Here is a 15,572-nt window from a genome sequence, read left to right on the forward strand (position 1 = left end):
GGTGTTTACTAAATAAGAGCCTTTTGTTTTAAGAAGGAATTTAGGAAAGAAAAAAAAAAACAACAACCGCCTTCCAAGCCCCCAGGGTTGTTCCAGAGCCCCAGCATCCCTCTCCCCAACCCCACCTCCTCCTTCCCATAACACTTCTCCCAAGGAGTCCCGGCCCCCCCCCTCCCCCCGGGGGCGGGGAGGGAGGAGCTCACACCAGAGGCTCGAAAAACTGCAAACAAGTTTGGCATTTTTTAAATTGGTCAGTTTAACAATTGGTTTAATCTGTTAAATTGACCAAACAGATCCAGCGATTTGCTCTCTGTAGGCTGGCTGCAAGGCTAGGCCGTATTTCCTTTTTTCATTTTTAGGGCTACTAGACTGATGGGTGGGTGGGTGGCTGGTACAGTTGGCAGCTGCTGAAAGAACCTCAGATCCCAAAGTGGGGCACAAAGAGTTCATTATCCCGGCCACACCACCTGTCTGGGGTTCTGATAAAGCCTTAGCAAGTGCCACCCCCACCCCTCACACACCTACTTTTAAGCCTGGAGTTCTTAACCTGGGGTCCATATGGGGTGTGTGAATATATTTCAGGGGATCTATGAACTTGGGTGGGAAAAGAATTCTAACTTTATTATCACTAACCTCTTAACTGAAACTTAGCATTCCCTTGAATTATGATTTTTTTAATTGTTCGGAGAAGGGCCCAGAGGTTTCATCTGACTGCCAAAGGGGTCATGGCCACAAAAAAAGGGAGGGACCCCTGGCCTAGACAAATGAGCTTACTTCTGTACCAGACACGGCTCCTTGTTTGAAGAGTCAAAGATTCCTTCCACAAGAACTGCCCACCATAGGGCCTGGCTGACTGACAGGTACTATTTATTCCCTGTTGAAGCCACAAAGTATCACCTCTCCCTGAACACTACTACTCCTTTCCCCCCACCCCTCAATCCAACCAAGCTCTAAATCTATGATCACCTTGTGCCTGAGAAGTACCCTAGCCTCTAGATGCTCCACTCTAAGGTAACAAAGTGCTACCCAAAAGCACCAGCCACCCTTGGTCGGACTCCATGTTACAAAAGGACCACACTGCTAGCATCCTAGATTGGAATCAGGGCACTAGATACAACAAGTGCTTAATAAATGTTTATTGAATTTAATTGGTTTGGACAGTATAAGTCACCGTAAAGTGGCCATCAACAGCATGGCCAAACTACAATAAACCAATGAGCAAGGAAAACTTGAATATCCTAGAATGGTGGGGGAAGGGCACTAAATTCTAGAGCAGAAAGGAAGCACCAGGGAGCCTCTAGTTCAACCACCTAGTTTTATAGATGGGAAAAGTGAGGCATGGAAATTCAGTGATTGGCCCAAGATCACCCGGCAAAGCTAGGACTAGAACCTACCTCCTGACCCCCCCAAAGTGGATAAAAACCCCATATGGCACACAACCAAAATAGAGGACATATTTATTGTATGAAAAAACATTCTAAATTAAAAAAAAAAACTTGGGAATAAAAACAACAAAGAAATAAGGTTGTGGGCATATGTGTTTATATATAGTATATATATATTACACATATATGAAAGACATGTTCATGTAGAAAGGGCACTAAACAAAGAAAGAATGAGAGCAAATTGTGATTTGGAATGGGGAAGGTTTTCTAGAGGCCATGAATTTTGTGCACGCATGAGCTCGACAGCGCGCATGCACACATACACACACACACACACACATACACACCAACTTAGGAGGATGATACACTAGAGAAACTGCTAAACTTGAGAATTAAAAGAACTTGGTTCAAGTTCTGGCTTCAACCCTTGGTTTCCTCACCAGTATGAGATCGCCCTACTTACCTGACAGGGTTGTTGAGAAGAAAGAACTCTGGAAAACCTTAAACGGTTTGAGAAGTATGAGCTATGAGTTATTCCCTAATCACACTAGGTTCCAGTACCACTTGTTTAATACCACAGCATGCTCTACTGTGGGAGACATTGCCTACAAATCCCAGCATGCTGCACTGGCTTGGAATGTGGAAGAACACAGCAAGCAGGAACCTGTAGTCACCCATGACCTTCCACATGCACTGTTCCGAGGCTGAGAGCTCCATTTTCACAGAAAAGTGCTGATCTTTCGATCTTCTTGTACAGAATTCTGGAACTCTAAGTCCAGTGAGCCATAGTTCTCAGGAACTCGTGTATTCAGGTGAGCTCTGCCTCCATGATGGACAGACACAATCCATTCTGGGATAACTTAAGTCCCCAGGCCCAAACTCCCCAAGTAAGAGAGGATTTCAGAAACTCACCTGATCTTTCCTTCCCCCTGGAACACCGAGGAGAACTTCACCTAAAGCACTCCAGAAAGATGGACCCTTTCTTCAAAGTCTGTCTCTCCTTCCTGCCACAAAGATTCCAGTTTCCTATGGTAACATGTGCCAGTCTCCAATTTTTTAATAGGGGCAACTAGATGGCAAAGTGGATAAAGTACTGGACCTGGAGTCAGGAAGACTTGAGTTCAAATTCAATCTCAGATACTAGCTATGTGACCCTGGGCAAGTCACTTAACCCAGTTTGCCTCAGTTTCTTCATCTATAAAATAAGCCAGAGAAGGAAGTAGCAAACCCCTCCAGTATCTTTGCCAAGGAAACCCCAAGGGGGTCATGAAGAGTTGTGACTGAAAAGACCGAACAACAACACTACGTGACCACTGACAATTCATTTCCCCTATCTGGCCTCAGTTTCTTCCCCATCCCTGTAGTTCTTGATGTTTTGTGGGCCTAAAAGGATAAATAATCCATTCCATGGTCTTTCCTCCAAACTCCCCTTATCTTATTTAAGTTTTTCCATTCCCTAATGAACTCTGGAAAGCTATGCCATACCCACACTACCATTTTGGTCAAGTCCCAAGGCCTTTGTAGATCTGAAAGCCCTCACCAAAACCAATGGAAAAGCCCAAGGGATTCAGGAAAGACAAGGCTTTGGTCATCGCTGGTCATAGAACATGGATTGTCAAAGCCGGGCCTTAGAGAACAATTACCTCCTCTCCATCCAGAGAAGGTAAGAGAGGCCCTGAAGGGAAGCTGCTTCTGCCAAGTAACACAATGAGATAGTTACAGAATCGGGGTCTCCTAACTCTCAATGTTTTCCCCGCTACAACAAGACTAGTAATTGTGCAGGCAAAATGTGCTCAGTGCTATAAAACATGTAAAATACTAAGCTGGTTATGGTGAATGAGAAAAAAATGGTGACAGAAAACCCTTTCCTGGGTCAGAACTCCTATTCCAGAGGCTTAGGAAAGCAGAACAAGTTATCTAAGTATGACAATGACTATTTATAAAACTACATGCCAGATACTCTGCTAGGTTGGAGACATAAGGACAAAAAAAAATATGTATGTACATAAATACATGTACACACGTGTGTGTGTGTGTGTATACAGTAATCCTTTCCACATCATGACTTTCCCCGTCTCAGTTGTGATTTACTGTGGTTTGGCATAAGAAATTAAATGGGAATTTTGGGGGGAGTTTTGTGGAAGCCAAAGACGACACACGAAGGCCAGAAGACAACACAGAAAGAGTTTAGAAGCTCAGAAATGCATAAAATATATGTATAGTATTGTATAATAGCAACCTAAATTTCACAGTAAGGTACTATAAACACCCCATAAAAGAAAAAAAAATTTAGATTTCTCTGGTACGAAGGAAGGGCCAAAACATTTCATGCGGATTTCCCAGATCAGAAGTACCATGCCCCTAACCCCCACAATGTGGAAGGGATTGCTATAAGTGCATATATATTCATGCATGTATATAAAAATCAGTCCTGATCCTCAAAGAGTTCACATTCTACTGTGACTATGTAAAGTTACCTCACCAATTGCCAAAGAAGACACACAGACATAAGATGGGTCTAAACCTCATGCCCCAACCTCCCACTGCTGGTCTTTTCTGCTCTCCTCTTTCTCCTCTTGGCAGAAGGGGGAGAAGGAGAATGGCAATGAAGGGACCACTGGTGTATTATCAACACTGCTGAAACAAATGCAGAGCCCACTGCAGCCCAGAACCTGCAGAGAGTCAGTAAAATGGCAGCTGCACCCATTAAACAGTAGGCCCTTATCCCTATACCTAGGTAGATAGAGCTGTGTCCCTCATCCCTACTCGTTGCTCCAGGAGATAGCCTGCCACCAATAAAAGCAGAAAAGACTTTGTGTTCTTTCTAGGGGAGAAAGGGCTCCTGGCTCAGTGTTGGACTATTTACCAACAATAATGGAGGTCTCCTCACCATGCAGAGCAATTAGTTGTATCTTACCTGAATCTCCCTTTGTCTTTTATCTTAGGGGAGGCTGGGGGTGAGGGAGTGAGAAGGGGAGTGCCAAGAGCTGTGGGTAAATCAGCAAGTCAGCATCGAACCCAGTGCTGCCCTTCCTGAGAATCCGCATCCAGGGTGAGGGAGGGGAAGCTCCAGCCAGGAAATGCAGAGTGGCTGTGTTTGGAAAAGTCCCAAATTTATGAGCTGCTGATGAAATACCAAGACCATTTTACAAAGAGACTTTGCAAAATCTGTGCATTAGAATGAGGCAAACTATTTAAGAAGCTGCCAGTCAAAGGGGCTTTGTTGACTCCGTTCTGGCGAGATAAAAGAATGAGGACCAGAAAGACAAGCTTTCCGTGATTAAGGGGTCCCAGGTGGTGCCCATGGTGGTACATGGTGTCAGAAGATCCAAAACCAACAAAATTTGTATTTTTCAGTGTCCTACCTATCTGCTGGGCAGAAGGCACTTCCCAGGAGTCACCACATGATCACAAGAAAGTGATGAGGGGCGCCATCAAATTGAACATGAAATGTACCAGATAATTTTAACCTAAGGTTTAGACACCACTGGAATCCCATTCCCTTCATGAAGCCTTCACAGAAACCACCCCCCCCCCCCCCCATCTCTTCCCCTTCCTAATCTCCACTCCCCAATCACATTTATCTTCATGACACATTTTGGCCTGTAACTCTATTTAATTTAGCACGTTACTGTATCGTGGTTGTTCCTTATCTAGGATAGATAGAGGTAGGTGTGTGTGTGTGTGTGTGTGTGTGTGTGTGCGCGCGTGTGTGCGGCTTGAGCGCGCTCCTGAGCATCTTATCCATCCATCTCTCCTCTAGGATAAACCATAAAATCCAGTTAGCTTTTAAAGCTACACTATGCAATGTGACCCCAGCCTCACTGGACGTTATTCTCCTCTTGCACTCTGCAATCCAACCAAACTGGCCTTCTCTCTGTTCCTCACTCAAGATTTTCCATCTCCAATACTGCATCTCCTATCTCCATGCCACTCCCTCCTTATCTTCACCTCATCTTGTCTCCCTCCTCCTTTAAAATTCAGCTCAGGAACCATCTTCTCATGAAGCCTTTCCTGATCTTCCCAAGTGCTAGTGACCTTCCTCCCAAAATACCTTGTACTTAACTGCTTTGTTTATGTGTGTGTGAACAAACTTTATATTTATGCTATATATATATTTTATATGTATGTGTATATACAGTTTTATATATATTACATATATATATTTTATATATAGGGCAGCTAGGTGGCAAAGTGATAGAGCAAGGAGCCTGGAGTCAGGAAGACCTGAGCTCAAATTCAGACACTTACTAGCTACGTGACCCTGGGCAAGTCACTTAACCCTATTTGCCTCAGTTTCCTTATCTGTGAAATGAGCTGAAGAAGAAAACGGCAAACCACTCCAGTATCTTTGCCAAGAGAACCCCAAATGGGGTCACAAAGAGTTGGATACAACCGACCGAAGAGCAACAAAAGTTGTCTCTCCAGTTAGAATGTGAGTACAACCTATTTCATTTTTTGCAATATATGGTGTGAATATGAGATAGTTTTATTCATTTATTTTTTTGGAGAGGGGAAGGCAGGGCAATTGGGGTTAAGTGACTTGCCCAAAGTGACACAGTTAGTAAACGTCAAGTGTCTGAGGCCGAATTTGAACTCAGGTCCTCCTGACTCCCAGGCCAGCATTCTACTCTCTGTGCCACCTAGCTGCCCCAACCCTTCATCTTATGGAGATCAGTCAATAAATATTTATCAAACTCCTGTGTACCAGGCACTGTGCTAGGTATTGCTAATACAAGTACAAAGAATAAAACTACTGGGGGGCAGTTAGGTAGTACAATGAATAGAGCACTAGCCAATTGCCCTGCCTTCCCCCCTCAAAAAAATTAAAAAAAAAAAGATGAAGGGTTAGACTAAATGACAGAATTTCCTTCCAGAGTTCCTTATCTGTTTGTGTCTGTGTCTGCCTTGCTTCCCTAGTTAAAGAAATATTAAAGAATCATATATTTCTGAACCTGACCCATTCTGTACTCTCCCTGCAGGCCGGCCCCTCCCCCAACACAACACTTAGCATAATGCTGGGCAAACAGCAGGTGTGTTCAATAATTAATTAGAATCCTAAAATGGCAGCGCTAGAAAGGGCCTTAGGAACAGCCCAACCCCTTCATTTCACAAGGAAAGAAACTGAGGTCCAGAGAGAGCTTACACCTTACACAGATAGAAGGTAGCAAACTCAGATTTTGACCCTAGGTTCTTCCTCGCCAGACCCAATGAATGCTCTTATCAGGAATCTTGTCCTGCACCGTGGGAATATTCTAATTTTACAGGTGAAAAAAACTGAGGCCCAGAGAGTGGGGTTTGCAAAAGTTCCACAAGAAGATAGTGACAGAAAAGCAGGACGAGAGCCCTGCTCTTGACTTCCAAGTCAGGCCTCTCTTCTATTATGTCAGTTGAAAGGTCCCTGAATGAGGAGACAAAGAACCTGGATTCAAATCAAGCTCTGACATTTCCTACTTTTGGTGACCTTGGGCAAGTCAAGGCTCTCTGGCTCTAAATTTCTCCATCTGGAAGATGAAAAAGTTGGATTGGATGATCTCTGACGTTCCAACTGCCTCTAAATCTACAATTACGACCTCTCCCCCATTCAGCATGTGACTCAAGAGTCCACAATTTCCAGGCAAGGCAGTGGAGTTTTCTGTAAAGTTACTGGATTTGGAGTCTTCTAATTCCTTGTAATATCCTGAGACAAATCATTTCCCTCTGGGCCTCAGTTTCTTCACATGTGAAATGTGGGCACTAGACTGGAAGAGCTCTAAGCTCCAGCTTCTAACCAATCCATGCACTAAATAAATTAACTATGACTACTGGCATAAAATTTTGGCCTCCTTCCCTGACACAGAGGCAAGCCCAGACTAGGGCTTGGGCAGGAGAAAAGGTAATCGTGTAAAGAAACCAAATTACTATTTAGAGTTAAAACGACCTTAGAGGTCATTGAGAACAACCCTCTTCATTTTTTCATATGAGGAAATTGAGGCCCAGAAGATCAAATGAGTTGCTCAACACTTTTAACGAGCAAGATTCACAACCTTCATCATTCACCCAGCTTTCAACAAAGCTGATAAATTCCATATCAGATCTCATCACTCAAAGGCAATGCTGGTGGGCAGCCAGGTGGTACAGTGGCTACAGCCCTGGGCCTGGAGTCAGAAGGATCTGAGTTCAAATCCAGCCTCAGACACTAGCTGTGTGACCCTGGGCAAGTCACTTAATCCCACTGCCTACACAACAAGGTCAGTGTGGGACAGTGGACCTAAAGTGAGGAAGACTCGGCTTTAAACTCTACTTCTGACCCTTGCTATGTGACACTGGGCATCACTTACTCTCTAAGCCTCAGTTTCTTCATTTGTAAATCATGACAATCACAACCGCAGTGCTCACCTCACAGTTGTTGTGAGGCTCGAATGAGATAATCACGGCTATAAAGCACTTTGAAAACTTAAATGCCAATCGCTGTTACTACCGTTATGCTGTTTCTAAGAAATAGGAACCAGGACTTTGCCCAGTTTCTAGTTTCACTGATTCTCTTCAGGCATTCAATAAACAAGTGCCTACTGTGTGCAGAGCATTGTGCCAGGCACTAGGGAAGGTGCAAAGCTCAGGCGTCAGCTCTGTGAGGGGTTTCCAATCTTGGAAGAAAATAAGCCACAGGCACAGAAAACCCTAATGTACAATACTACCGATAAACACCAAGCAGAGTACTTATGTGAGGCTTCCTAAGTTATCCACAGAATTAATCCAGAGGGGGAAATGGGTGCTTGGCAATTCAATGACTGACTCCAGGAAGAGCTGCCAGGTCCAAGTTCATTAGCCCTTGGAGCCAAGTTGCCTCCTGGCTACATACACTGCCTCTTGACAGCATGACCGAGAAATGTCTTAAATATGGAGAAGAAAAGAGGGCGGAAAAAGTGACACACTGCACAAGGCTTCCTAAAACCACCGACTAGCTGTGCTGTGCAGGCTCCACCAGAGTGCCATAGGGCTGCAGTTGGCATGAATGCGTACTGGAATATAGTGAACTCAGCAGCCCCAAGACAGGAATCTAGCCCAGCTATACCGAGGGCACTTTCACCAGACCTTGGATGGTGGGGGGCATGAGGGGGAGGGCAACAGTACTAAAAAGAATACATGAGAAGATTAAGCCGAGCAGGTAATGGATAAGACTTAAGTAGTTAACCACAGCAATACTAGACCCAAGCCTCTGGTTCTTTTAATTCAGAAGTGGAGCACCAAGGGGACACAGCAAAAAAGACACGTTTCTGAGGTTAGAGGAAAAAGGCCAGGAGGGCAGGCAGGCAAGCCAAGCCAAGGACACTCAACCCTGGGAATAACCCTTTCCTCCATGGAGCTGGCTTGTCAAGTCTCTCTTGACTTACACATTGGAAGTCGAGAGCAGTAATTCCCCACATCCAATCAAATCCAAAAGATGAGGCAAGAGATGATTTAGACCCTGGAAGCCATTAAGCTCAAAGCCCGCCTTTTAAAGATGGGAATATTGAGGCACACAGAAGTAAATCACTTGGCCAGAAGCATAAAGCATCACTCGCTGATGGTGATAGGTCATAAGATTTAGACGGAAGGGACTCTAGAGATTATTCCAACCAACCTCTTCATTTTCACATACAGGAAAACTGAATTCCTGAGAGGAATCAATCAATCAATCAATCTCTCTCTCTCTCTTTCTGTCCCCTCCCTCTACTCCCCACCCCACCCCAGTCAAACATGATCAGATCAACACACCATGGCAAAGCCCAGTAAAGACATGCTTCGCTGTATGCAATAGATGTGTTCTTTCAAAGTTGCTCATTGAATCCAATTTCTACTTAATGAAAGCAATTTCCTCATTGAGGGACTAGTTATTAAAATTAGAATTGTGTTCCTCTAGGTAAAGGTTTGGCCCTGAGAATTTTTTAAGATTGTACTTAAGAATGCTGCAAACATTCTAAAAATTACATATATAATAAACAAAAGATTGTTTCCCAATAAAAAGTATAACTAATAGACAAAATAAATCATAATATATGAATGCAGATCACCTAAGGTCATTTTTATCTTCAGTAACCAGATTTAAAGATATAAAGAAGTACTTAGAAGAAACACAAGGGTACCAAAGTCAGTTTCTCTCCTACCACTTTTCCAGAAGTCTATAGTAGACTCTACTACATATTACTCTTCCTGGGTGCTTAGTACATATGTCCTAGTGCTATAATAATGGAAGCTATTGGCCTTTAGGAACAAGCTGATCTAGCCTAAAGGAAAAGAACTGATACAAAAATGTAGCTGAGGCAATGCCACCAACACCAAACAAAGAGGAACAGTATGCAAATTGCAAATTTTTGTCTTCAGTCGTTTTTCAGTCAGTCATGATCCCACTTGGGCTTTTGTTGGCAAAGATACTGGAGTGATTTGCCATTTTCTTTCTCTAGCTCATTGTATAGATTAGGAAACTGAGGCAAATAGGGTTAACTGACTTGCCCAGGGTCACACAGCTAGTAAGGTCTGAAGCTGCATTTGAACTCAGAAAGATGAGTCTTCCTGACTCCAGAGCTGTACCATCTATGGGGCCCTAGTACACAAATAATGGATGCCTAGGTACTGGAGCACACAGCTATGGCAGCTGGTTAACTCCCTTCCTTAGGATCGAGCCTTCAAGTAACATGCATCTAATCAGATCCCTGTTATAAATGCTATAACGGTAAAAATCAATACTCTTGAGTTTCAGTAGAAAAACAGTATGGTGCCAAGTGGTAAGAGCCCCAAGCCAGGAGCCAGGAGACATGGTTCTAGTCCTCACTCGGCTACCAACTAATCTGATCTCTGATCTAATCTCTGAATGTTTAGCAAGCCAAAAGTGCCATTCTGGGCCTCAATCTTCTCCAGTGTAAAATGAAGGCACCGGCCTAAATGTTCTTTATAGTCGCTTCCAATTCTGACAATCTCTGAATCTATGAAAAAAAGATGAGGTAATGTGGTAGACTGGATGAAAATCTTGGAATCAGGAGGACCTGAGTTCAAGTCCAGCCTTTTGACATATACTGGCTGCCTGGCCTTTGTCAGGTTACCTAACTGCTCAGTGCCCCAGGCTATTTCCTGATATTATAAAGTGCAGTGGTTGCCATTATCATCGGTAAGAGTTTTCTCAACAAGAGTTTCCTAAACAGAAGGAATTATAGATCTGATCCTAAAATGAAAAAATTAAAAGTAGTATAATATAACGTATTAGCATAGTGTATCTCTAAGCGTAGTATTAGTATAATATAGTAGATATAAATTAGCAATAATATAGTGGACAGAAATTAGTGGAGCATTAGTCTTTTATAAGCATGGTATGGCATCAGCCTGATAAAAGCATATGTTATAGTATTAATATTATATGGTCAAGTATAGAATGAGAATAGTATAGTTTTAGTCTAATATAAGCATAGTATAGGGGCAGCTAGGTGGCTCAGTGACTGATCAACTGGCCTGGAGTCAGGAAGACCTTACTAGTTGTGTGACCCCAGGCAAATCACTTAGCCTCCGTTTGCCTTAATCCACTAGAGAAGGAAATGGCAAACCACTCGATTATCTTTGCCAAGAAGATCTCATGCACAGTATGGTCCACAGGGTCCAGGAAAGTCGGACACAACTGACCAACAAGGCCTAGTCTAGTATAGCGTAAGTGTAGTATTCTAATAGTATGCATCCTTTTAGTCTACCATAAGCTTAGCCTACAGTCTAGTGCAGTGTTAGTAAAGTATTAGGGGTATGGAGTTGCGAGGTCTGGTCCCCCTGTGTTTCCTGGGGGGAGAGCGGGCCTATAATAGGGGGGACAGTTCACTCTAGTCTGTAGAATAAAAAACTCATAGACTTGAACAATGGAAAGAACTCTGAACTTTCGTAAATAATCTGGATCCATTTTCAATAATTTGTAAAATGAGAATTTTAAATTTTAAATTTCCTTCTAGCTCTAAACGGATGATCCTATGGACATCTAGCCCAACTCCACCGTTTCACAGATAGAGAAACTCAGAAAGAAGAGCTGACTTTCTCAAGGTCATCTAGTTTCTAAGTGGCAAAATCAGGACCCCAGCTTAAGTACAGTGACTCCAAGTCCAGTGCTCTTTCCATTCTTTCAAAGCATCAAAAGCCTGGTGCCCAGAAGCCTCAATGGGTACCAGAATACACACTGGCACTGTGAAAGAGGAACCCCAATGGCAAAGCAGGTTTATTTCTTTGATATGGCAGAGTGATAGCCCCAATCCTGAGACCAGAGAGAGTATATGAATGACAAAAGAACCCGCCAGGAAAGGGAACCTGGGGCCGGAGAATCAAAGAGGAAGAAAGGGTTGATGATACCCTTATCTTTGTCAACTGAACCCGTTGCCTAAGGCCATAGAGGTTGTATAGTGGACACAGCGCTGGGCCTGGAGTCTGGCAGACCTGAATCCAAATCCTCCTGTGGACACTTAACTGTAGGCCTCAGATTCCTCAACCATAAAATGGGTTAAATAAATACCTTCCGAGGTTGCTGTGAGGATCAGTGCACAGAACGTAGTAAGCACTTTACAAATGCTAAAAATTATTATTTTTAGACTCACCCAAAATATCCATTCATTTAACAAATATTTACAACCACCAACCATATGCACAGCATTATAGGACCTATAGGGAACACTCTAAGACAGCCCCTCCACTCCAGGAGGTTCCATTCTAGTAAGGGAGAGAGCAAGTCCACAAATAACTATAATATTAGGTGTTAATAAATAATAAAAGCTATATGAGTGGTATAGATATATCCTGTAGGAGTTCAGTGGACTGAAAGATCTTTTTTTTTTGGCTGGGGTGATCATCTATGGTGGTAAGATTTTAAATTGGAGGATTTCAGTAGACAGAGAAGGGGAGGGAAGACATCTATAAATCACAGCACATTAGAACTAAATGGAACCTAGAAGTCATCTCGCCCAATGCCCTCATTTTACAGTGAAAGCCTATGTTTGAAGGCATGTTCACATTCAGAAAGCCAAGTAGTGTAGTTTGACATATAAGGGAATAGTGAGAATGTTTCATAGATGTAGATGGGAAGGTAGATTTCGATCAGATTGCAGAGGGCTTGAACGTCAAAAGAAAAATCCTAAAGATAGTGGGGAGCCTTAAAAGATTTTAGAATAGGGAAGTAATATGATAAAAAGCAATATTCTAGCAAGATTGATCAGTCCATCTGGTATAAAATGAGTTGGAGGGTTCACTCCCCCGCCCTTTGTCCCTCCCCCAATCTCTCAGAAAACCCATTCATGGGGTTTCCTAGAGCTGCCTGAACATAGTCATAAAGTAATGACCGATCTCGCCCAGAATGGAGAGCCATTTCATGTATGTGCCCCCCACCACCTCCCCAAGAAGCAAGAGCCTGGGGAAGTAAATGGCAGCGCAACTGAAGAAAAGCCAAATTGACTAGTTCAGGAACTTGAGTTTCCAGAAGAGAAAGCCCTCTTCTCTTCTACCATATTTATCACAACAGGGATCTCAAAGTTTGGAAAGTTACTGGACCATTTACTTCATAATTACTCAAACTTCAAAACATCCTAATTCACAACAAGCCCAGCTGCCTGGGCCCCTCTCCTTCTGCCCTTATTAATACTCCGGGGTCTCTCCATGCAAAGTCTTGTTAATTAATTACATAGTTAAACAATGAGATGGAAAATTCTACTGTGATCTATTAAAAAAAAACCCACTGCCCCCTGAAGTCATGCTGTCCGGGGGTGTGTTGAGCCCCGGATTTCACTTAAGGACAGCAGGCGCCATGGCCACGGCCATGGGCTATGATTGTTTACAGCACATGGACAGGTTCCACACCAGGGCCCATTTGGTGGAGTTGATTTAAGGCTCTCATTAAAATGTTCCTTTGTTGAGCACAAGGCAGCTTCCCCTTCACACACACACACACACCCCAGGAGATTCCAGACCTCATGTCCCATTCCTCGAGCTCCCACTTGGTCCCGTCCCCCCCATCCCCTCCCCACCACCACCACCACCACACACTAACGTCACAGGATTAACATCTAAGGAGTTGGTCTTCTCCTCGCCAAAGGAATTTAGCATTTGCTGTACATGGGTACTGAGGCTCCAGTTCCACAAGAATACCCACCCCTAGAGCTCCTGGAACACTCCTTGTGAGCCCCAAACAATAAGATGGTGAGGAGCCATCACAGCAAAAATAAAAAAAATACAAAAAGTCAGAGAACCTAGAGGACAGCCTTTTTCCATATGGTTAGAGGACTCCTCCATCACAGAAACAATCACCAAACTTCCTTTCAGAACAGATGTAGACCCAGCCATATGTAATAACTAATCTGCCAATCACATTCTTTCCTTCAAGGGGTCTACGACAGCTCTAGAAGTACCCCAGGACTCTCTTACCTTTATGTGCAAACACTTGTTTCTCGTTTGCTTCCACCAAGCCCTATGACCTCAGGCACAAAAGGCAAAGATAACAGAAATTTACCACCTCTGAACCCCCCCCCCCCCAATCAAATTCACTAAACAGGTGTCACAAATTATGACTGGGTCAAACGTGCTGGGCAAACACAAAGCCAAGAATATGGCCAGAACCTTCATCTCACAGGGAGCACAAGGTCTCAGGGAGCAGCTGTTATTATGGGTCAAGGAGGCCAACTATCTCGATGCTGCTCCAGAATTCTCTGCTTCTTCTGAACCAGCTCCTCTGAGGTGTGAGCGAACCAGCAATTAGGATGGCCACAAGCTTGGGGGAGAAATGGGAGAGGGTAAATTCAGGACGGCGTTAAAAAATATATAGGACACCAAAAGATATAGATCACACAAACACCTCAAACGAAAGTGCCCGGGCCCTCCAAGAAGAGAAGGCACAAACTTTTCGGCTCGTGCCTTTTAATCCAAGGCTAGATAAATAGAAAGAAGAGGGCCAGCAGGCATGAACTCTTTCAGCCTTGGCCCGCACCATCTGGGGCAGAATGGAGACCGGGGAAAGGGGTCAAATCCCCAACAGGGCAGCCGCCTACGACTTCATTATCCACCTCTTCCCGGGCCAACCATGCCCGATTTTGGCAGGGGCCACCGTAACTCCCTAGTGCCAGCGGCAGTCTGTGCACACAGTCCGTGCCCACCTGGCCTGAGCAGCTCCTCCGGGAGCTGGGCACAGGACTCACTGCCCTGGATAGGCAGCTGGGGGAGGGAGAAACCCCCAATCCGTCCCCTCGGTGCGCGCTCCCCAGGAGCCCGGATCGCTGCTTAGCAGAAGGAAGGAGGAGGGCGCCGGTCCGGATTAACAAAGGTCCGTCCGCGCTGGGGCGGACAGACGGATGGATAGGTGGATGGGCTGTTGTGTGGAAGTCCCAGCGTCCCCCCCGGGCGCATCCCACCTCCCCAAAGAAAGGGCTCCGCCCGGAGCCGGGCACGACCCCGCCCCGCCAGGCAGCCGGCCCCAAGCGGGTAGGGCTCTGCGGCTCTCCCCGCTCGGGCCCCCGGAGCCCGGCAGCCCGCCGCCGGGGCAGGAGGAGGGTCGCCCAGGCCAGGTCTCTCCCGGCAGGTAAGGCGGAGCGTGACCGGCTAGGACACGGAGAGGCCGCTGCCCAGGTGGGCTGCCTGCCCGCGCTCTCACCCTGGGCGCCGGCCCCGCTCCGCGCTCTCCTGCCCAGGGCGCTCCGCTCCCTCGGTACTCACCACTCAGCAGCAGGAGAAAGCCGAGGAGCGGCGGCCGGCGGCAGCTGCCCGGGGCCCCCGGCTCCGCTTTCATCGCGGCCGGGTCTAGAGGGGAGGACGAAAGAGGAAGAGAAGGAGCGGGGAGCGGCTCCGCGGAGCGGCGCAGGACGCGAAGTCGCTGCTGCTAGGAGCCGGGGCCGGGCCGCCGCCGCTGCCGCTGCTGCCCGAGCTGTGCCGAGAGCAGCCGAGCCGAGCCCGCGCGCCCCGTTCCCCGACCAGCCTGCAGCCGCGCGCCACCGCCAAGGGAAGCCCCACCCCTCGACGCCCCCTCAGAACCCCTGTCCCGGCGGCGCGCACCGCCCCCCCCCCGCAGCCCCGCCCCTTCAGGATGCCCCTCGCCCAGGCAGCTCCCGGAGCCCCGCCTTCGCAGAGCGCCCCGCCCCCTCAGAAGCCCACTCCCAGCACCCTCACCCCCGCTCAGCCGCAGTTGGGAGCCCCGCCCCCTTACTCCCCCTAACCTAAGCCTCCTTTTGG

General features: G+C 45.9%; 1 protein-coding gene across 1 annotated transcript in view; it reads right to left on the minus strand.

Moving 5' to 3' along the window:
- PTK7 (protein tyrosine kinase 7 (inactive)) overlaps positions 1-15,361 on the minus strand; it is a 90,354-nt gene extending 74,993 nt beyond the window's left edge. The window contains exon 1 of the mRNA XM_036767557.1: positions 15,060-15,361. Coding sequence (XP_036623452.1) covers positions 15,060-15,132 — 73 coding nt within the window. The 5' untranslated portion in view covers positions 15,133-15,361. The remainder of the gene's footprint in view (positions 1-15,059) is intronic.
- Positions 15,362-15,572: the final 211 nt, after the last annotated feature.

The sequence above is a fragment of the Trichosurus vulpecula genome, chromosome 7 (genome assembly GCF_011100635.1).
Source record: "Trichosurus vulpecula isolate mTriVul1 chromosome 7, mTriVul1.pri, whole genome shotgun sequence".
In the NCBI taxonomy this organism is placed as follows: domain Eukaryota; kingdom Metazoa; phylum Chordata; class Mammalia; order Diprotodontia; family Phalangeridae; genus Trichosurus; species Trichosurus vulpecula.